At 45.6% G+C, this 23,194-nt stretch overlaps 2 protein-coding genes across 5 annotated transcripts; one reads left to right on the top strand and one right to left on the bottom strand.

Moving 5' to 3' along the window:
• Positions 1–1,709: 1,709 nt before the first annotated feature.
• On the bottom strand, positions 1,710–6,496 carry LOC133903365 (probable xyloglucan endotransglucosylase/hydrolase protein 28). 3 transcript variants are annotated; one of them, XM_062344709.1, is made up of 3 exons: positions 6,134–6,496; positions 3,118–3,587; positions 1,710–2,616 (listed from the first exon to the last, which is right to left on the bottom strand). In XM_062344709.1, exons 1-3 carry the CDS (start codon positions 6,357–6,359, stop codon positions 2,047–2,049), a joined length of 1,266 nt encoding a protein of 421 aa, XP_062200693.1. In that variant the 5' UTR covers positions 6,360–6,496; the 3' UTR covers positions 1,710–2,046. The 3 variants fall into 3 exon arrangements, with proteins under 3 accessions (XP_062200693.1, XP_062200694.1, XP_062200695.1); XM_062344710.1 differs by lacking the exon at positions 6,134–6,496 and adding an exon at positions 3,706–4,742; XM_062344711.1 differs by lacking the exons at positions 1,710–2,616; positions 3,118–3,587 and adding exons at positions 4,842–5,675; positions 5,785–5,885 and having other exon boundaries at positions 6,134–6,475.
• Positions 6,497–16,515: 10,019 nt separating this feature from the next.
• LOC133903063 (lysine-specific demethylase JMJ706-like) lies at positions 16,516–22,530 on the top strand. 2 transcript variants are annotated; one of them, XM_062344409.1, is made up of 11 exons: positions 16,516–16,928; positions 18,194–18,572; positions 18,689–18,845; positions 18,924–19,143; positions 19,248–19,301; positions 19,388–19,467; positions 19,548–19,825; positions 19,906–20,307; positions 20,392–20,714; positions 20,837–21,055; positions 21,544–22,530. In XM_062344409.1, the coding sequence occupies exons 1-11, from the start codon at positions 16,926–16,928 to the stop codon at positions 21,964–21,966; spliced, it is 2,538 nt and encodes an 845-aa protein (XP_062200393.1). In that variant the 5' UTR covers positions 16,516–16,925; the 3' UTR covers positions 21,967–22,530. The 2 variants fall into 2 exon arrangements, with proteins under 2 accessions (XP_062200393.1, XP_062200392.1); XM_062344408.1 differs by having other exon boundaries at positions 20,792–21,055.
• The last annotated feature ends 664 nt before the right edge of the window (positions 22,531–23,194 follow it).

Below are 23,194 nucleotides of genomic sequence, written 5' to 3'. Positions count from 1 at the left end.
CAAGCATGCCTCGCCGCTCACGGTTGACGCATTTTTATTTGCGAAAATTTCACGTCATGATTTAGGCTCCATTTTTGCCTCGTTTAGAAGCCAATTTTGACTTCTATAATAAAGCCTTTTGGGGGGGGGGGGGAGGGGGGGCATTCAAAATTATTCCCAGATGGAATTATGCCTTGGTACTCATGTTGTGTTGCAACTTTACTTGTGAATTTTCATATCATGGTATAGCTCGTGGTTTCAGGCCAAGTTTTGCGTCGTGACAAAAAAAATTAAAGTTAGTGGTATATTATTGAAAGTGTTTCTAGATTGAAGTACGCGGGCTGCTCATGGTCATTTTTTGACTAAACCATGAGCTATAGCTCATTGTTTGACGCCGCTTTTAGTTTCGTTCAAGGAACACTTTTTTTTAGAGGAAAACTACGAAAATCTTTCCAAGATGCAAGTATGCCATGCTATTCATGGTTTGATGCAATTTTACTTCTAAAAAATCACATTGTGGTTTAAGTGTCAAATTTTACCTTGCTATTCAGCTCGCAGTCTGTGAGCGATTTTAGTTTCCTAAAGAGAACATCGCAATTTTAGGGAAACTATCTAACGGTACGAGGTCAATATCGGTATAATGTTTTTAATAGTGAAATGCATGAACAACGATGTCTGCTTGGGCATGCAACCCCAGGTACTAAATAGCATGGATTTGCGGCAGCGGGGTATAAAACTATCGATACAAGAGAGCGGTCAAAAATAACGGATTGAAGCTTAGTGGCTGCTAAAACAGTCTTACAAGCGCTATTTAGTCATGGTAGCGATTCATTCCTAATGTATTATTTATTTAAAATTTAAACTTTTGTTGTCTTATTACCTTGTTGCATGTACTAGTTATGTACTATTTTGCATGATTTTTATAATAGGACGTTCTCTAAATTAGGTGTTCGCTAAATACCGTTGTTAGAACTTAACGCTCGATATATCACCTATTATCTACTATCCGCTACCCTAATGGCAATTAGTTACAACCCCGCTATCCAATATTTATTAGCTTATGAAACCCACAAAAGTAAGAGAATTGAGCAAGTTTAATAGCGGTAGGGAGTTGTATGTTTCTAAAGTCTAGGTTTTAATTGACTAATCTATTTTGCAAGATTTTTATAATAGGAGGAAATTATAATATATATACAATGTTACACAAAAATTAGGTATTTTTCAACTGTGGAAATTTTTTATGTAAACAAATCATTCGGTGCAAATGTGCAAACAGTGAATCTCATTCGTCTGATCCTGATCTGAATGCAACACCTTTGCATTTTAATGACTTGTTTGTATTGAGAATTTCCTCTTTTCAAATATCGCTACTAGAACTTAACACCCGCTATATCGGATTTCAAATATTTGCTATCCGCTATCAAGATGGCAATCCGCTACAGCCTGCTATCCGATTTTTATTAGCTTGTGCAAACCACGACAGTCAGAGAATTGACCAAGCTTGGCGATGACAGGAAACTAAGCACAAGAAACAAACTGAGAGTCAACAGGCCATCTGGAGATGTCGCTTTCTGTCCTATCTGTCGATCTATCGCCCTGCAGTCATGGTTAGTTCTTGGATCCGAAAGCTGAGCTAAAAAACTGTTTTGATATCTAATCTTGCTTTTGCTCGACTGGGTCAGTTGATCCTGTTGTTTTGATATCTGAATAACATGGAAAGGGCAATGAAGTTGACTGCACAACACAAAATAATCTCCACCTGATTACGTTTACACCCATGACCGCAAACAAATAAGTTTGATGAGTACACAGAGCAGAAATGCGTTTCCTCTCTTGGGAGCAGAAATTCGGACAACAAATGCTGCTGGTTTGTCAGTAACTAGAGATATGCTGAGTTGAATTGGTAAGACAATGTGTGTTCTCTGAAGAATTGAAATATGAATCCAAAGTTCAAACAGAACCAGAATGTAGAAACAGAGCACAGAGACCCCAAAAGAATGCTGGTTGGTGTCAGGGAATGACGACCACTGCAGATACCAAATCTGAACAGCTGTTATATGCATATGCTTAATCATCCTCCTCCTCGTGGAAGCGCAGATGCCTCCCCTCCGGCACCGGCAGGCCCCTGAGCACCAAGGCGCCAAGCTCCGCCCTTGCCTCAGCTGCATCCACCACTTCGTCCCTCTCGATCTCGTCGTCGCTGTTGTAGACGAACCGGGTGTGCCTCCCCTCGAACTGCGGCAGCCCAGCCTTCTCCTCTTCATCAAACACAGTCATCCTGCTCATCTCCTCGCACAGATCATCGAAGCAGTCATCATCACTGTCTTCTCCCCACTCTTCCTCTTCCGTGTACTCTCCCAGCTCCTCCACGGTGCCTTCGCCGAGTTCTTCATCACCCTTCTCGGAGCTGGCATGGGCCTGAATGGACCACGCCGAGGAGCTGTCGTCCTCAGACGACGATGACTTGCCCGTGTATCTACCGCTGCTGCTCTCATGGAACGTGAGGGACGACGAGACGACCGACCCATGGGACGAGTCGGATTTCCCAGGGGAGTCATCGAACACCAGGGCACGGTGCAGCTGGGACTCGCCGAGGTTTTCCTCTGCAGCCGGCGGCGGTAGGGAAGCTGCAATGACCTGCATAAGAAAGGGAGCAAAGGAGCTCAGGACCAAGTGCAACAGTAACTACTGTGCTCAACAAGCTGAAGGCACAGGTTGTGCTGATTAGAGGATACAGATAAACGTGCAATTCTGAACCCAAGATACTGGTAATAATGCAGAGACAATGTGTCATGTACCAAGAATGATTACTACTTACTGCTATGATCTAACGAACGCAACAGGAATTCTGTAACAAGCTGGAAGAACCCTTGCATCAAACGTATCAGACACTAGGTGATGCAGAATTGCAACAAACATGTCTGTGCAGCAAGAAGCCTAAAGAATAAAGATAGATGAGATCCTACACAAACTTGTGCATCATTACATCAGATTCAGACCAAGAAGACCTATCTTGATTGAAATTGGAAATTACTACTCGGAACAGAAATCTTGGATCACAGTTGCACCACGCATGATGAACTAAAAAACCAAAAAGATTCCAGCTTTGAGTTCTTGTTGAATGGACAATTAAATTACCTGCAGCTTCGGAAGCAGCAATTCCACGTTCTCGAGGACGCAGGGCATCACCGCCGATCCATCAGGCAGCAGGAGGCCTTCCCTGGCAGCAGAGACGGGGCCGAGCTGCGGCGTGTTGGCCGGCGTGGGCGCGAGGAGCTGCGCGGGCGACCTGGAGACGCCGAGGAGCGCCTGGATGCGCGCGGGCCTGACGAGAGCGGCGGCGGCGCAGCCCTGCTCCTCCTCGACCTTGTGAAGGAGCGCCTTGACCTGACCGCGCAGGAGCGCCTCGCCGGAGCCGGGCGTGCGGCGGGGCCTGGGGCGGGTCTTGGCGGCGGTGGATGCGGGCGTCTTGTCAGCTGCGGCGTGCAGAGCGCCCGCGGCGAGGCCGACGATTGGGGAGTCGTTGGTGATGTCGTGCAGCGCGGCGCGCTCCCCGGCGGCGTTCTTGGCCCTGGAGAAGCGGGTGGCGGAGTCGGCGGCGCTCTTCTCTGGGGAAAATGAGAGATGACGTCGTCAGGAAACACAGAAAAAGAAAGCATCAGAAACGATCTTGGAGAGAGCGGGGGAATTCCAGGATGCGAAGAGACGGGACAGAGGACTACTGACGGGCGGCGGCGGCGAGCGAGCGGGTGATCCGCCTGGTGGACAGCGGCGTCTCCATCGGCGCGGTGCTTTCTTGCTGCTGAAGCGGCGGCGCGAGGAAGGAGACGACGATGATGAGAGAGGGGGGGAGGTGGGGAGAGGCGCGTGGGGATGTACGTGGCTTTAAAGGGTTGGTTGGGATGGTGGCGTGGCTGTACAACGGTAATATGACCGTTGTTGGATGGACGGAGGGCGAGACGACGAAGGCGTGCGTTTCCGGCCGGCGCCCGCTTCTCCTCTCCTCCACTAGCCGACCGTTGGTTCCAGAGTATGTACTCCTCTGTTGTGCGGGTCAGGGCCTGCTGCTTTCCCCCGTGGACCATGTTGGACAAAGAGGCCCACGACCCTTCCCTTGCGTTACCGATTCGATGCCTCAAGCATGGCATGGCATGGCATGCAGGGCTGGCCCCAGAGGGGTGGCCGCCCCGGCCCCCAAAGCCTAGGAGGCCTCTATATAGATATACACATATGATCTGATAAACCATAGCAATCTAAATTCTAATCCACCGACGACTGGTATTACATAATCTTGCATAGTTTTTGGCATTTGGCCGGCTCAAAAGAAGTTGCTTTGCTACTTTGCTTCCTTCGCAACATGTCAATAGAATTGTTTTCCCTTGTACAATCTTGCTTATTTTGTTCGACTACGATCGAATTCAATGATGGACATAGCGACATCAACGCAAATTGTAAGGGCCCTAATAAATGACTCGATGACTTAGACGATCGGCTTCCGCCGCTTGCAGACCCAATTCGCCTATTTCATCCCTACCTTTCCTCCTAAAACAAAGATATGTCTAACGTCTGACCTGACGCGTGATCATCTTCCTCGAGCTGTCCCCAACCTAAGTTTTAAGGTTGCTCATCCATTGCAGATTTACAGTAAACCATTAATTGACTAGTTGAGGATACAAATTCTTTCGAATTACATGTGATAATTGGTAATATTTCTTTAAATTAATTCGCTATTTTATAGCTTTGCACTTAGTTTTCAACTGCTAATATGTTTTTTCCATTTTCAATACGTTCTTGATATCATGTTTTCTAGACAGCATGCATCTGGCAGCAAAAAAAAAAAAGAGAAAAAAGATACAATTTTTACTGCATCTAATTTTTACTGGAGCCATCAAAACCTAACGACCGACCCTGAGAGAGAGAATATCTAGATCTCTCTATGAATATGAGTATATATATCAGTCTGCACGTAGGGCTCCGACGGGCCACGTGCTCGGCCGGCCGGCCACGGCCGCGCGCTCCTTGTACCCGCGGCGGCGCGGCGTGACGCGCTTGGACTCGCCCCACGCGTGGAAGTCGTCGCGGTCGGTGCCGTCGGCGTCGCACTCAGGGAAGATGGTGCCGTTGTAGCGAAACCTGTCGTGGCACACGGTGTAGAGGAGGTACCGGCGCCGGAAGCGGCGCATGGCGGCGCGCTTGCCCGGGGTCATCACGGGGCACTCCGCCGTCATCAGCTCCACTTCACACTCTGCCGAGGCCGCCGCGTTCCCGACTTCTTCGTCGATGGCGGGGCAGCCGAGGACGACGAGTGACGAGAAATCGGCGGCGAAGGGCGCGTAGGCGTAGTCGACCTTGTACGTGCCGCCGTCGGTGGCCCAGGCGGAGCCGTCCCAGATGGTGGCGTACACGGACATGGGCTTGGCGGGGAAGTCGCCGCCCATGGCCGTTACGCGGACGACCTCGCGTATGGGTGTCCCGTCGATGTAGAAGATGACGGCGTTGGCGGTCCAGGCGACGGCGTAGGCGTGTGGACGGAGGGTGGGGTCGAAGGGGAGGAGGTAACGCTCCTCGCGGCCGCGGGACGTGCTGCCGTTGCCATAGATGTTGGTCTGGACGCGCCACTCGTGGCCGCGGCGGTTGCCCAGCAGCTCGAAGTCCACCTCGTCGTGGTTGCGTCGGAACACGTCGCCGTTGGACAGCTGAATTATTATGCACACGCACCCACGGTTAATTTTGATTTATTTGGAGAACGTAAGGCATGGAGTAATTGAGAAGCTAGGCGGTTAAATTAACAACGTGAGTCCGTACGTAGAAGGCGACGACGACACCGGCGGTGTAATCGTCGGGCAGTTTGATGGAGGCGCTGAAGAATCCGTGGCGGTACGCTGACTTGGATACGAATCCAGAGCCTGATCGATCAATCCATCGTCAACCAATCAATTGATCGATGCATATATATAGTGATCAAGAAGAAGAAGAAGAAGCTCTTTTTTTACTAGTCATTGGGTTTTCCCCGGATTCTATTAGCACAGATAACGGAATTAAAAGAGTACCATATTCACCAGCTTAAAGTGTAAAGAAAACGAAAACAGGGCAGAGTAGTTCAAGTTTCCAACACAAGAAGCTAGCTGCAGAAAGAGTAACATTATTATATTACCGGTGTGGGCGTCGAGTTTGAGGCGGACGGAGCGGCCGTCCAGCGACCGGACGAGGTTGTCGCCGCCAAACAGCGGCATGTAGCGGGCTTGGAACGGCACCGGCGGCGCGGCCGCGACGACGGCTAGAAGCACAGCCCAGCTGGTGACCATCAGCACAAGAGCAGCACTTGACATGGCTGCTAGCATGAAACGCGCGTAGTATATGTGTTGAAGATTGAAGCGCATCCAAGCAGTTCTCCCTTCGATATGAATATGATCTCTCTCTCTCTCTTTTCTTTCTGCTTGCTAGCTGCACCTGTCTATTATTGGTGTCGTATGTGCGATGCACCATCTTTAACTTGTTTCTATATATTTCTCTTACTCCCATTTTCTTAGGATTGGGATATGATAGGGGAAAATGGCTTCTGTGGATGGAAGGGGATCACCATGCAAGGACGGCATGCATCCACCAATCAACTCAGCACAGACAAAATTTCCATCGGAGAAAAAACAACTTAGCACAAAAATTATGTTGAAACCTAAAAATTTAAATGAAATTTTATATAAGTGTAATTTCTAATTTGCAAGTGTACATATATGTCGTATACACCCACCATTCACTGCACTCTGCACAATTAAGAATCAGTGACATCACGTTGATTTATCAAAGCGAGCTGGAGGATTGCTAATTTGTCAATAGATTACGCGTACAAGCTAGGAACATGATTCACGGTAAGAATTGAAGTCGAATCACAATTACATTTAAACACCGCACATACAATTTAAATACAGAGTAGGTGTAATAACACGTAGACTGAGATCTGCCGCGCATATATGCATGCATGCGAGAGCTTGTTGAAAAGTATTTCGTTCGACCTTCTTCGTCAGCAATGCGTCCTGATCGATCTTTTTCTATCATCCTATCTCCTATGGTTGCTCTACGCGTAGTGCTCTCTGAAGTTGGCTGAGTCTTGGCTGCGGTTCGGTGTGGTGATTACTTTCTTGTCACCGGCCGTTAAAAAGTCACACCCATGGAACTTTCTTGCAGCTTAAAAAGAAAGATAAATTAAGTACACGGACAGCAAAATTAAGAAACTACTAACCAATCAGTCGTTCACACATTTCCCATATCGACTGGCTATTTGTATACGCGCGCATGTCGACCTGTTGACATGCACCTCCCAAAGTGTCATTTTAGCACTGCCCTGCCCTGCACTGCACTGCAGTGCACCATTTGAATTATACTCTGCTTAATGTGCTGCATATTTGTACACCGGACTTTTACTTAACTTTTACATAGAAAGGTTGTAGGTCTCTGCAGCTCTACTCACCGGATGTTTAGGTGGTCCACCGAAAGTTTCGGTGCCCTGATCTCTCTAGAGTCGAGAGGGTAATGGCTAGTTTTTTTTGTCGGTGGCCATAAATACCCCCATATCGGGTCTATTATGGCTCTCTTGGTTGATTGGTGAGTTGATATGGTTATTTGAAGAGTCAAGAGCAAGACAAACACTCAAGCAATATTTTCAAGTTCTTAATTGAAGATTAAAGGTATTATTTGTACTAGGAGATTAGCTACTAGTATGTATCCATCCCCCTCTATGACTTAGATTAGGTTAAGTGAGGCTTTTAGCTTATTACTCTTCACTGAGATGGCTTAGTGGTGTTGTTGGTGAACTTCCAAGGTGGAGACTTGTTGAAGCCCCAAGAAAAAGATGTGTTACCTTCAAACTAGAGTGGAGAAGTACTACTACATAAGGATAACTTAATTGTTGCAAGGATCAAAAGAAGATACACTTTTATATCGGTGTTGAAACGAGGATTAGTGGAGAGTGCTAAAAATCGAGTTAGATTAGAGTTAGAACTAGGCCGCAATAGAAACTAAAACACATTTAGGTTAAGATTGGTTAATTATCTCTAGTTTCTAGTTGAAAAGGTTTTAAAAGCCATTTCAACCACCTGCGCATCTTCATCCTTACAGCTATGATGGTTCGGTATTCCCGTTTTGAACGACGTACCAACATGTTTTCGCTTTGATAGATCTATTTTTTATACTCGGACAGTTCTGACTTTGTATTCATTTCTGGGTTATTGTTTTCATCCTTAATGGAGTGCATGCGTACAACTGAAGAAGTACAGTACATGCAACATATGCATGTGCTGGATACTGCACCGCATGTGATATATATGTCATGCGTGCTTCTTTGTTTGATTGGATAATTCATGCTTGATCCATCCATCCATCGATCGGTGCTGAGTGCTAACCGACGTGTGCTCCATGATATATATGCTAATATATATATATATATATATATATATATATATATATATATATATATATATATATATATATATATATAACATTGTGGAGGTAGCACTGATGAATAAAGTCAGTAATAACGCATAATTAAGTGAACTAGTCAAGGCGCGCATGCACTAGAGATGAGTCAGACTGACGATCGAGAGGAAGGAAAGGTGGTTAAGGATTATATTATATATATACATCTAGCTAGGTAGCCGGGAAATCAAAATTAAGCTAGCAATTGGAGATGGAGATGGAGATGTGTTGGATAGAAATTGAAACTGAAGTGGAACTGCTCCCGGCTCCCGGGTTGGTTGCCTTAGCTTGCTTTTGGATCAGCATCGATCTCATCAGTTTGCTAACTCGAGATGAGAATGAGATGAGTCCCACCGTACCTACCATGCATCTGCAAAGCAAAATATTACTACTGCAAAACAATCTGAACGTTTGGGCAGGCAGGCGGGCGAGCGAACCCCAGAAGACCACACGAGTCAGTCTCTCAACATGCGGCTAGCAGATAAGATGATACCGATCCATCGAGTGCATCCATGCATGTATATGTATTGTACCGAGCTAGCTAGCAAGCAACTAGCTGGTGTGTCCTTTTCTCCCTCCACACCTCATTGATAGATCCTCCCTCTTCTGACGCTGCTGTGTGTTTTTGTGTGTATAATCCATCCATCCATCTATCTATCTTTCTGCAATGACAGAGCGACGACGGTTGTGGACACGGAAAACAATATAATCAGCTTCAGCGCCGGCTGGCAACGAAGGAAATGGATGAAGATTACAAGATTGCAGCTGCCTAGCTACTGAGTGAGAGCCAATAGTTGCTTGGAGATGGCCCATGGATGTTGATAATGGGATTTTCTTGCTGGTGCTGTCTTGTACGACTTACTGTATTTAGTATCTTTCTTGCAGGATAACACAAAATTACTTAGGCCTAGTGTGTAGTTGGGATTCGGTAGGGGGAGAAAAGGAAAGTGTAAATGGGCCGCGTAACTGAAGTAGTAGCTCAGACAGAGTGAGTGCTTACTGAGTGACAACAGTGCAAGTCGTAAAGGGCATGTTGAGCCCAACTAAATAAAGCCCCGTTGTACATTCATGTAAAAGGTCCTCTAGATTATAAAGCCCCGTTGTACATTGAGAGAGAGAGAGCAAACTCCGTAAAGGCAGAAAGTAGGAAAATGGACTGAAATTGTTGGATTAGTGGATTTGCAGTATCTCAGCAATAAGACACTCGGCCCAGCGGGCGAACATGCCGGCTCCGGCTTCGCCCACCTGCTGACACCTTTCGAAGCACTTTAAAAATCACTGAAAATTATGCCAAAATAAACAAATAGGGCCTCGGAGAAAGCAGCAAAAGCATGGCAGCAACAGAGGTGATTGATTGAATTCGATGGATCGATGCTGCTCTCTGACGCGCCGGTTTTGCATTTGCTCCCTAGCTGACGACGGCCCAGACTAGTGTACTGAATACTGATCTCCCTCTCTCTCTCTCTCTCATCTGAGCTCTGCACTGCTCCAGGTGAGGTGGTGGCAGTGACCTTGAGAACAGATGGAGGCCCTCGCTACAGCCAACAGGATCCATCGCATTCAAACGAACACAACAACACTGGGCTGCAAAGGAATCAACCCCATTATCCTTTCTCCACTTGTTCACCCTATTGTTATCTTTTGACGGTCAAGGTATTCCTTTTTGCCCTGCCGGGTCAGGTCAGAAATTTCAGATCACGGGTTGAAGAAGAAGAGGAGGAGGAGAACACGTCAACGCGTCTGGGAGACAGCGGCTGAAATGTTGACACGTCGGCGTGACGCATGGCACAGCTGCTGCTCCTCTGCAGTAGTAGCCGGCAGGGCACAGCAACCGCATGCTTTCCTTTTACCCTCCGGTTGGTTGACCCATGAATCAACTACTGCATCCGTTTGCTTGTATTTCTCATCATTTCTAATTTGATCATATATTTTTTAAAGAAGATTTATAAATATTTACAACTTTTATATTATTAGATTCATATATTTTCAAATATCTATACTTTTTTAGAAAAAACAGACGGTTACATTTAAAAAAACGGAGGATAATTAAAAGCAAACTGAGGTAGTACTTCGATCCTAGGCCCAAAAGAAAAAACTACTCCAGTCCTACAAACCCAAGGCAGCAATCGTATCATTTTTAGCTTATGCTTAGGCCAACTTTAATCGTTATCCAATGCTAAAGTGTCCAGAGTCTCCGCAGACGACCTCCAGCATAATCGTTTCTCTACTGCTATAGTGCGACGGAGAGAGAATATGTAATTTAAATTTGCTAATTCTTTCTCGTATTTATAGAAGATGACTGCAAATTAAAAAGAGATAGAAAATAATAAAATGTATAAAATAGAGTAACGGTTGGAGATGACAAAAATATAAAATAATATATAATTATGCTAAGGGATATTATAATAATATTATAGAAGATAAATTTTCAAAGTATTCGGTTAGAGATGGCTTTATGCATGCCTAATCAGGATTTGTTTAGTTTACGCCGAATGGAATGGGCAGTACGTAGCAAGCAGAGATGTGGTAGGTCCAGGTCTTCCCCTTGGTGGTGAGAGGAGCAAGGTGAGTCTGTGACCAGCAGCACAGATGCTCCCTTGAGAATCTTGATTTCTGAAGCTAGGTAGATAGTATCTTCCATGGATTCCTCGTGTGTGGCCACCGGGGAGGTCCTCGGTCGATGCATCGTCCATTCCATTATTTACCCTTTGGGACATGATCAGTGGAGCGCGCGAGGGAAAGCCAAGTGTACCATCAACTGCCATGCAAGCAAGCCGATCCAAAGGAGTGAGCCAGCAGCTGCTGCGATGCGATGCCGGCACTCAATTGTCCACACCAGTAAAACATTTAATTAGTAATGGTGTTATGATCAAAATTGATATTTTTAAGTAATTTAGGTATGGTTATGTTTTTAGTGCTTGATTAGATGAATTATTAGACATTGTGATTAATTAATTCGGTTTGATTTTTAAGTGATTAATTGGCCAAATTATTTACTAGCTGGTTTAATTCGGTTGTCAAAGTCATAATTAGTCTTTATCAGATATTGTGTTGTTTAATTAGGCTCTTATATGGATCATCAGCCGAATAAAAGAAGTAATCATGTATTTATTAGCTAATTCATTTGATTAGTTTATTTCATTAGTAACCGGCTTGCTAATTTAGTTGTTAGTGCAATAGTTGAGCTAATGATGAATTAAAGTGTTAATATGGCCGGTTAATTAGATGACATTGATAAACATAAAAGAGAGAGTACAGTATTTGGTTGCTACAGCAAGGTGCATGCAAGCAACAAGCTAGCAACGCATGCAAACAACCAGCAGAGCAGAGCGGGCATTAACGTCTTGGTCAAAGCGGCGGCTGATGCGTGATGCTGGAGCACATGCATGCGGGCGCTTGACCACAGCAGCCCGTCCACAACACTCGATCAGGCGCTTGACCACAGTAGCTCGACCACCCGACCATATGAATAGTATTTTCGACCAAATGAATAGTACCTCCGACTAAATAAATAGTATCTCCGATCACATAAACAGTACCGATCGATGAATACTAGCCGCGACCATGACCAAGCGATACGGACAGATGTTCGAATTAGAAACGTAGTCAAATCGAAGAAGGTCGAACTACAATACATGATACTCGGGTAGATATATGGGAATTTACGTGGTTGAACAGGAAATAGGTGTTAGTTATAGAAAGTTTGGACTTATGTGTTATAGCTAAATCATATTTGTAAGTCTTATGCGGTTTGAATTAGAAGTTTTAATCTTGTACGACTAAGATTTGCCGCCCTTTAAATATGAGAGTGTCATGGTCGATTGAAATATCCAACAATTGATCAAATACCAATATGCATCTACTATTTTTCTACATAGCTGTTGTAGTCCTGTTCCTCATTCTTCCTCCTCCTGCTGCTACTTGTTCTTGATCTCGATGAACAAGGACAAGCCGCCGACTGACCGTACCCTGACGAGGTCCCTCCCAAGTACGATTTGCTAACAAAGATCGTTGTTGTAGTGCGAGACTGGGTTTCCTAGGTGATACTTGTTGGGTTAATTATCTTTTGTCGGTTTACTCGTAAATTGGTCTCTCGTTGCTGTGAAAGAGCAATAGTTATCTCCGTTGCTTAACACCCTACGCGTGGTGCTACGGATTGCACACGAGGTGCTCGTGTGTTGGCATGAGGATACATATTTTTATGCCAACAAATGGGATAGCTTGAAATGGGTTGAGCGGGTTGGGTTGTCAGATGAGTTAGTTTTGAATGGGGAGTGGGCTGGATTAGGTTGGTTTTGCTATGAGAGCGTGTTAGATGGAGCTAGAATGAGCTCTTTTTTCTCTGGGTTGAACCCATGGGTCAAGTTGGGTCCCTATTTATTTCCTGCATAATCATCGTTAAGCCTCATAATCTCTAGTCTCACGGGCAACGCAATGATACCAAGGCTAAACATATCAGGATAGCATTGCAGCTGCTGGGTCTCCTTCACTACCACTGATGCATCCTGCCGTCCTCTGGACTTGGGCTCTCCTGTGCCGTCGGCGGCTGTCGGTGATATGGGAACCGGGGTTCCTAAGTTCCGAGGCCAGGACAACGTAGTGCCACGTGGCGCCCTCCCTCGGGGGCCATTTTCCCGACGACCTGAGAAAAGACAGTTCCGGAAGGGGGTGCTCGGGGCCAAGAACAGTCGGTTCCCGAGTACCTGAGTTCCCCGAGGACTCGAGAAGAGCCAAGTCCGGGAGAGGATGCTCGGGGCCAAGAACAGTTGGTCCCCGAGCTCCCATAGTTCCCTGAGGACCCGAGAGAAGCTAGATCCGAGAGGGGGTGCTCGGGGCCAAGAACAGTTGGTCCCCGAGTACCCAGAGTTCCCCAAGAACCCGAGAAGCTCCTTGCTGGTGGACCCCGCAAGGACTCCACGATGACGTGTTGATCGGTGGGAGGCTCGATGCTGCATTTAAGACGGAGTGTGGGCTGTTACTTCCAACCACTCCCTCCACGCCGGTCGTATTGAATACGTCAGCCCCTGCCACCGCCTGGCAGGGAGGCGTGGGCATAATTAATGCGACGAGTCCCATTGCATACCCTTCACAGGGCCCAAGGAGAAAAACGGTTTAAAGATATCGTCGATGGGCTCGAAGCATATCGCCTGTCGCCCTGCTACGTCAGATCGACTCTGACCGGACGGGCGTGAAGAGGTACTCAGTGGCTGGCCGGTGGGCCCCCTGGACCTGCTAAAGTTGGGGTGAAAAGGCCGACGGGACCGCACAAGGGGCGCATTTTCAACCCCTGTAACATCAAATTGTAGACACATGATGGTTACTTTCCATTTATGGTTTACGGGAACTTGTGCCCTCGTTCTAGGTATGCCCTGAAGAGCCTTCCCCCGGTAGTATAAGAAGGGGGAGCACTTCGTAGAAAGAAAAGATTAGAAGTTGAGACAGATCGGACTTGACTTGAAGAAGGAAGCTCAAGATTTAGAATAGTAGCAGCTTGTAACACAGAGATTCAGAGAAAAGCATTCTAAGAGCATTAATAACATCAGACACACAGGAGTAGGGTATTACGCATACGTGCGGCCCGAATCTGTCTAAATCCCTTCTGCATTTACTTCTACTAGCCGACGATCATTCGTCCCGCCTAAATCCCATACATTCGCATTAACCCTACGTACGAGGTAGATCCAGAATCAATCCCCGGTCGAATCTCAAAGAGATCCCTCAGGATCTTCGCTTGCGGTATTCATCCACCGATAGCGGCCATCGCCCTCTTCACCGCACGAGGCGAAACATTTGGTGGTGACCTCTATCTGAAGCAGCCGAAGTGGTGCTCTCTCTTCATTTATATTTGTACTTGTCTGTCTATGGTTTTTTTCATTTTGCCTGTGGATGTTGTTTATCGAGCTGGTGTCCAGCGGGATAGGAGAGCCGCGTATGACCCGCTCTAAAATTTGGTGGAAAAATAGGTTTAACCTATTTCTTGTATTCTGATTGTATTGTTTAGGTGGAAATACTTAGTGGGTTAGGTTGGACTGGTTTTTTTAGCGTTGTTGTATAGGTCGGTGACGTTGGGTTGTTTGTTTTTCTGTTGTCAGGCTTTAAGTAATTCTCTATCCGAAGCCACGGGAGTAGTATTTTATTCCTAGGCCTGCAACAGGTTGGGCGAACAGGGAAAATCTGGACAGCAGAAAAAGAAATATATATTAATTAAAGTGCCGTGTGTTTGGAGGTTGACGTGTCTTTGCTCCTGCATCACGGGCTGGATCGATATCAATCATGTGGTACCGACGCAATGGAAACGGTGATGAGTTTTTTCTGGCCTGTGGCATGTATGTATGCGAAGGATCAAAAAGAGTCAACATATTCTCAAAAGGAAAAAAAAAAGAGAAAGCCATGATGATGATGCATGCATATTCTGACGCTGTCATATCCACGGCACACCACACGCATAGAGAAAGAGGAAGAGGGAGACCCAGTAGTCATCAGTCGCCACACTTTGTGCATCTTCGGCCGTGTTGTGCTGGCTCGCTTTGTACCTTTGAACCATTCCATTCCTTTTCGTTCCTCCTCCATCTCTACACGATGGAGCTGACCTGGTCTTAGTTTTTGCGGTTAAATTCAAAGACATGCATCGTAAATGCAGTCAACCTTAGGTCTAAGAGCACTTAAAAGACTCTCTAAAATTTATCCCTATACCTTCATATAAAAAATCTTTTTAATAATATCTTCTTTTAAATTTCATTTATCTCCAACAAACACTAGATATCTTATTTCCTACAGTTTCTCTTATATGTCATCGACAGACGGATCTCACCTATCATACATATGTGGAGATCAGCATAGAGCTAACTAGCGGAGGCGCTCCCGTTGCACTACGGGCCGGCATTGGGACAGGACGAAATTGGCACGCGCCAAAGCACCCTAGGACCTCGTAGAAGCTCATCGTGGTGGAGCTCTGGCCAGTGGAGCGGCATTGGTGGCGGATCGACGTGGAGATGGGAGGAGGCAGCAATGGAGGCAGCGGCAGCGCAGCCTCAAATTCGGCGAGGACGATCGATGAGCTGCATCATGGAGTGGTAAAAAAGAAGCTCGGTAGGATGGTGAAGATCGAGGAGAAGATTAGGAGGCTCAGGCTCACTGTGGAGCTCGGGTTTCGTCAACGGACGATAATCGGTTCGGCAGAGGTGAGCTTTGACGAGGGGGAAGAAAGGAGAGGAAGGAGGGAGGAGGCTGGGTTCGGGTGGGGGAGAAGCCGAAGGAGGACTATTGCTGGGGCCGGGCACGGGAGGGTAGGCAACCGGTCGTGGGCACGAGATGTCATGGCGGTCGGGCGTGGACGTAGGAGGGTGGGTGGGGCCATGATTGTTAGATGAATAGAGGGTGAGTAGGCGCTTCTGAGAAATAAAGAGCGGAAGGGGTGAGATCGGGGATTGGTAAAAATTAATGGTGTGGTAGAGATCTGTTAGAGAATAATTTTAATATATAAATATCTAAATTTAGCTATAATGAGTTGAATAGAGACTTTAAAGATGTAGCTATACTTAATGAATGCTTGATGTGCAGTGGTTCTATTCCAGGTGAGCTTTATTTATTAGCAACCGACCCAACCCTACCTAACCCACCTGTGAATGAATGAATGCTGGATCGAGCACAGCAATAATAATAAAAATAAATGTTCGCTTACGGAGTTGGAATAGTTTCCAGTTGGGGATGCCGTTTTCGAATTGGTGGCAAATCAATAGAGCGAGCATATTCATATTCAGCCGCGAAACCATGAGCAGAGAGCACACAGCAATAGCAACAGCAGCATACTGGACTGGACTGGACTGGACTGGACTATGTTTGCTTCAGTTTACTCCTAGCGCGCTGTGACTGTGAGGCCAGGTGGATAGGAATCGGAATCGGAATAGGCCGGAATGAAAAAACTGCAGATGCACGGATGCAGGACAACCACCACCACAGACGAAGAGAGAGAGAGAGAGAGAGAGGAAGAACCGAAGAAGAGTCTGTTTCTCTCTCCTCTCTCTCTTCCGTCCGTATGGTATATTGGTATGTACGCAGCGCTTTCCTTCCTTTTTCTTTTCTTTTGCGCTTTGATCTCTCTCTCTCTCTTTTCCTCCCCCACAAATAGGGTAACTACTCCATCCAGTAGCAAGGAGTACTGCTCTGCTCTAACCACCACCCACGTCTCCCGTTCCGTTCCGTCCCGTCCCGTCCCGTCCCGTCGACTCCTTCCCCCGCGGCGGCGGCGGCGGCCGACCTCTCCATTGCTGCTCCTCCTCCACCACTTTCTCCTCCGCCACGCCCGGCGTCGCGCGGGAAAGTAACAGAGAGAGAGAGAGAGAGAGAGAGAGGCTTCCTGCTTGTGGCTGTGGCGCTTCGGATCCCCGGCCGTCGGGGCCTCCGGAAGGGAATGTGGGACCCGAGCCGGCGGGGATCCCCCTAGAGGCGCCTCGGTTCGACTGCGGCCGGCCAGCGACATGGTGAGTCCGCCCTCCCTCTGCCTCTCTCGCCGCACCCTCTAGATCTGCCTGCCTCAGCTGCAATTCTAATTCTCTTGCCCCTTCGTCTTCTTTCTCTCGTTGCCACCGTAATTAATTTATTTAATTACTGCCACCACTGTTGGATTCGCCTCCTTTTTCTTCGATAAACTCAGCTCACCCATTGTTTTGTTGCCTTTTAGTAAATAAATTCTCTCTCCAGCTCCCACCATGTTGACGAAAGACCTCAAATCAAGTCGCAACAATTCGGACAATTACTCGCGAATTAGAACCAGTAAATTGCTCATACTCGCCCGTCCATATTTTTTCCTCAACCCGATTTGGAAATTTCGTTGATTTGCCGCCCCGGTCCGTCAATGTTGGAAAAAAGGACCTTTTTATCTTTCCTTTCTCCCCCTCTCGTTCCTTCCGTGTTAGGATTGCAGGCGGAGCAAGTCAGCACCTCCTCCTCCTCTAGTTTTTGCACAGCACCTGTCGTAAGCCACATGGAATTTTCACCCCCTCTCCCGTACGGCGATCGGTATTTCTCTTTCCCACTGTGCCTATCTTTCTTTTCCTTTTCCTTTTCTTTTTCTTTTGGGTTATGTATATCGGATACTCCTGCTCAAATTACAACTCTTGCCGTGTGGGCTTCCATCTTGTTTCTGCGGCACCTCTCACCTCCCTTGTCGACGATTTCTACTCCTTCAGCTCAATGGTCATAACGCACGTGCGTAATTGCTGCCCCCTCTGACCGCGTCTGCTTGGAAGATTTCCCGTCTCTTCTTTTCTTCTCCTTTCCTTTCTGCCAAGGTCCTGCACGCCGGTTTTTTATGTGTTCTTATTGATCCTGAATCCATTGCTGTTCTTGCCTGCGAACGTTCAATTTGACGGCGTGCAACCTGATTTTGTGTATTAAGCAGCACCTGGCAGTGTTATGAACTGCTACTTGCATAAAAGTAGAGACTTTTGGTTCTTCAAAAAAACTAGAAGGGATAGCTGCAAAAATCCGATGGCCTGACTGATTGCGACTCATGGTCGTGGTAGGGAAACAACTCCTAGAATACCAATGTGCCGTGTTTGAGTTCAATGGCTACAGCTTTTTGACTTGGTTGCGGGTTGCCGCTCTTTTGGTACTACATGCGACCAATCTGTGGCATCCGAACTTCTGGTGCTGATTGAATCTGCTGTCTCTGTCGGTTAATGCCTATGTGCAATGCTGCAATAGATGTTCGAATCCAAAATTGACGCGTTTAGCTCTGTCTCAGGTGGAGGGCAGGAGCTATCTCCCTGCAGAGGTCAGGAATGGCCTCGAGACCTTGAAGCGGAGGAGACTCGAGAGAATGCGTTTGAGTGCTCAAAGTGAGGCAGGTGACAATCCTGCGCTGGCTGCAAGAAGTGGCGGGGATGCCTTGCGGAGTCCTGCAAACTGCGGGGTCAGATTGCATTCGAACAATGGTACAGGTTTTCCTGGAAATGTTCAGGACAAGGATCCTTTTGCAAAGCGCAAGGTGGAGAAGTTCGATATGTCCAACCTTGAATGGATAGACAAGATACCAGAGTGCCCTGTGTATTGTCCCACCAAGGAAGAATTCGAGGATCCCATTGCTTATATACAGAAGATTGCGCCAGAGGCTTCAAAATCTGGTACAGCTCCCTTTAGCACCACCTGTTTCATGATAACGTATCACTCGAACAATCCAACAGCCTCACTAGACTATTATTGTTTTTGAATGACGACCATTGTGTTTCCATTATGTCAGGTATTTGCAAAATCGTGTCTCCTGTAAGCGCTTCTGTTCCCGCTGGTGTCGTGCTGACGAAGGAACAGCCCAATTTTAAGTTCATGACTAGAGTTCAGCCCCTTCGTCTTGCTGAATGGGCTGAAGATGATACAGTCACTTTCTTTATGAGTGGAAGGTATGTCACTGCCTATCTATATTCACTATTGGTTTAGCTTATGTTCCGAACCTCATCATGATTGGCATGACTCTGCAGAAAGTACACATTTAGAGACTATGAGAAAATGGCCAGCAAGGTGTTTTCTAAGAAATATTCCAGCGCTAGTTGTCTCCCAGCTAGGTACTTGGAGGAGGAATTCTGGCGTGAAATTGCTTTTGGCAAAATGGATTGCGTAGAATATGCTTGCGATGTTGATGGGAGTGCCTTCTCTTCTTCTCCTCATGATCAACTAGGGAAAAGCGACTGGAACCTCAAGGTGAATACTCTTCTCTTGCTCGCTCTCGCCGTGTATTTGTGGTTGTGTGCCATGTGCAATATTTGCTACATGGTCCTTATCGATGTTCTTTGATGCGCCTACAGAATTTTTCACGGCTCCCCAATTCTGTTCTGAGACTTCTTCAGACACCAATCCCAGTAAGTAATTTAATCGTTCCCTATTTATGTTGTATACTCTTTACCATGGCAAATGTCATGACTGTGAATACCCTGATCCAAAACAGGGAGTAACAGATCCAATGCTTTATATTGGGATGCTCTTCAGTATGTTTGCATGGCATGTGGAAGACCACTATTTGTACAGGTAAAAATTCTGACTCTTGTTGTGATCGATTACCTACTTGTTTTTAAGGCTGGGGGCTGACATTTTGACCATTTGACCAGCATCAATTACCATCATTGCGGGGCATTTAAGACATGGTATGGGATACCAGGCGATGCGGCTCCTGGGTTTGAAAGGGTTGCTAGCCAGTATGTATATAACAAGGACATTTTGATTGGTGATGGAGAGGATGCAGCATTTGATGTTCTACTGGGGAAGACAACTATGTTCCCTCCAAATATCTTGCTAGACCACAATGTTCCTGTTTATAAAGCTGTACAAAAACCTGGAGAATTTGTCATTACTTTCCCTCGTTCTTACCACGCGGGCTTCAGCCACGGTATGTCTCACATTTTTTTTAAAAAAATTCTTTGCTGCATTATATATCTATCTGTTCTAAGAAATGCGTGAATTACCCAGGCTTCAATTGTGGAGAGGCTGTTAATTTTTCTATTGGTGATTGGTTTCCTCTGGGTTCGCTGGCTAGCAAGCGCTACGCGCTTCTGAACAGAACTCCATTGCTTGCACATGAGGAGCTACTTTGTCGTTCTGCTGTGCTTCTATCCCAAAAACTATTGAACTGTGATCCAAAATCCTCGGATAAATCAGATCATCCATATTCCCAATATTGTGTGAAATCCTGCTTCGTGAGGCTGATGCGAGTCCAGCGTCGTGCACATGGCCTACTTACTAAAATGGGTTCTCAAATATGCTATAAGCCAAAAACATATTCAAATCTGTCCTGTAGCATGTGCCGGCGGGATTGCTACATTACACACGTGTTGTGTGGATGTAACTTTGATCCTGTTTGCCTACATCACGGTAATTAATGCTAAAAATTGCTGCTTTTGTAGCTTTTTTGTTTATTTTTTTGTTGGCTAATTGTTTATTTTAATTGGAATGCAGAACAAGAAATGCGGAGCTGCCCTTGTAAGTCCAACCGGATTGTGTATGTTAGAGAGGACATACAGGAACTAGAGGCTCTATCAAGAAATTTTGAGGAGGATATCCGTTTCGATAAGGAAAGAAGTACTGGCTCATATAACGAGGATGAAATTTTTGATATTAATGCCGAGTCTGTCCCAAATTTTGGGACTACACAGGATTTAAGCAACAATAAAGATGCCATTTCAGGCTCAGTTACTGCTGATGATGGAAAGAGTTCTCCTATGGCATTAATTTTGGCATCTTCTGAACATCATAAGGCACCGAGGCCTGCAGAAGCAAGGGTAGGTATTCTAGGCTTGTATGGAAACATTTTTTTCCAATTTCTATCCTCAGTTAAGTAATATTCTTGCTCTTCTAGGTCCGTCCCACACAAACTGACCAGATTTACTCCACTCCCAAGCAGGTCATAAACACATCGATGATCAAAGGAGCTTACACTGTGGACAAGAGTTCATCCGGCATGGATGACGCTTGTAATGAACTCGGTTCATGTAATGCTTCTGCCATGGACTGCAGTGACAATTCCGGTTCTGAATCTGAAATTTTCCGTGTCAAGCGCAGGTCCACCATCTTTGACAAACCTGCTTCTGACACAAAGACATCAAACTTGTCTGAACAGCAGGTATGTTTTTCATCCTGTAGGATCTAGAATTTATATTGGAAGTGAGGAAGCCAATTTATCTCAATAACCACATTTTTCTACTTTTACCATGTAGAGTCAGTTACAATTGTTTCAGGTAGTCTATAGGTTCTGTTGGGAAAAGAATATGTAATATGCACGATAAACTATTGATTAGAGAAGTGTGATGCCTTGACTACCTCGACCATGTGTCATATAAATGTTTTCAGGAATGTCCGGTTTTTAGATATATAATGGAGTCAATCACATTATATTATCATTTAGTACAGTTTTCAACTGTAGCTATCCACCACTTAAGTTCTTTAAAGCCTAAAGTTAGTTAGTAACCAAAGACTAAGTTTGGAATTTTAACTGAGGAACTTGAATAGGAAGGATACCAATTGAGCCCACAATATTCTAACGTGTTTCGTTTTCCTGCTAGGAACATAGTGTGCACTTTGTTTCTACTATAATTACTTTGTTTTCATCAGGTTCTGAGGCGGCTGAAGAAGGTGCGTCCTGAAGTACAACGGGTCAGTAATCGACCGGAAGAATCTGGCAGTTCTGATCATTGTTCAATCCGTTCTGTCCATACGAGCCAGAAGAGCTCAAACTCTGCCTCTTCTGATGAAGAAAGAGAGGACATGGTTCCCATTTCTAAGCGGCGGCAGTTGGCAACTCAGCAGGATGAGACTAGTCACGGCCCAAAACCGAAGCGGTATCCATCTTCCACTTCCAGCAGTTCTCGAGAAGAGTTTGTGGAGCCGCCGACTAGAGATGCAGCAGCAGAGCTCCGTCCAAAACGAGTGAAGATCCGGCTACCTTGTAGCGCCAACAGACAGGTTGAGCAGCGCGGTTCTGGGCAGGGATTTGCTAGGGATGACAAGTCGCTTGGTGGTTGGCGTACATTGTAGGGTAATCGCTGACGCACAGAAGTTAACCTCAAGAGATTAATTCTTTGTTTAGGCGCAGTCTTGACTACACTGATTATTCATTAGCACAGGTGCAGACTGACTTTAGAATTGGCAGCAAATGAATCGATTCTTTGTGCAGCAGGGCCTCCAATTCGAGGCCCAGGACACGCACGCACGCTTACAGGACGGACAGACAGACAGACAGACAGATAATATTCTTGTTGCTGGAGGTTCTCGGTCACAACCTGTGACGCAAGAGAGAACCTCGCGCTACCCTTGCTTGATTCCTCTCTCTTCAAGTGTACGTCCTCAGCATTAGCTTAGCTTAGCCTAGCCTAGCTGAGTATGTATCTCTCTATTATAGTAATCTATCTCTGTCTACGTCCTTGCCTTTTGTTCTTTCTTGTCAACAACCTTAGCTAACTGCATTCTTTGGTTGCTTTAATAACTCTTACCCTTACTTGGTGCTGGTGTTGCTTAATTCAATTCTTTCTTTCGGATGTGACGTATTGCTGCTGACGAAGTATTCCAATTCAATTCAACAGTGAATCATTCCTTCTTTTCGGATGTGATGTGTTGCTGCATACGAAGAATTTGATGGGATTTTCCGTTACTTTGAAGTCACTTATATGTATCATTAGCTAAATATCCATTTATTGTAACGAAAACTGATATGGACGTGCTAGAGAGCGTTGTCGAATAAATATTGTTTGAAATTATTGGTAGTAGATTAAGAGAAATGCAATCCTTGTATTCATTGAGCTCCTGGGTGCCTTTCCGGGGTTAACTGTCTAATACAGTTATATCTCTAATTACATGATAATTGAGCATTTTATTTACAATACTTTCCCTTAATCAATAATCCGTAATTGTAAACTTCACGTTAACAACTCCTCCAAAACCTCGTGGAAAAAATATGAGAAGAAAATATTATGTTTATATGCCATTAAAACTACTTTAAAACCTAGTGAAAAATATAAGAAGAAAATGATATAACATATATCGGATATTGTCTCATTGTAAGCTCATATGAGAAATCTAGAAGTGAAAAAACTCATTGATGAGCTTAAAGTGCAATAATTATGATCTTTGGATCATATTAAAGTGGATATTGGTTCATTAAAAACCTTATATGATAAAACATATAGGAAAAACTCATAAGGAAAAGAGTGCAATCCAATTGATTTTCTGTCATTCTTTCTGGAACTTGAAATCTCCCTAATACCAA

This window comes from Phragmites australis, chromosome 21 (genome assembly GCF_958298935.1).
Source record: "Phragmites australis chromosome 21, lpPhrAust1.1, whole genome shotgun sequence".
NCBI classification, from domain to species: Eukaryota; Viridiplantae; Streptophyta; class Magnoliopsida; order Poales; family Poaceae; genus Phragmites; species Phragmites australis.
The sequence above is the reverse complement of the archived record's forward strand: the minus strand, read 5'-3'. Positions and strand labels throughout refer to the sequence as shown.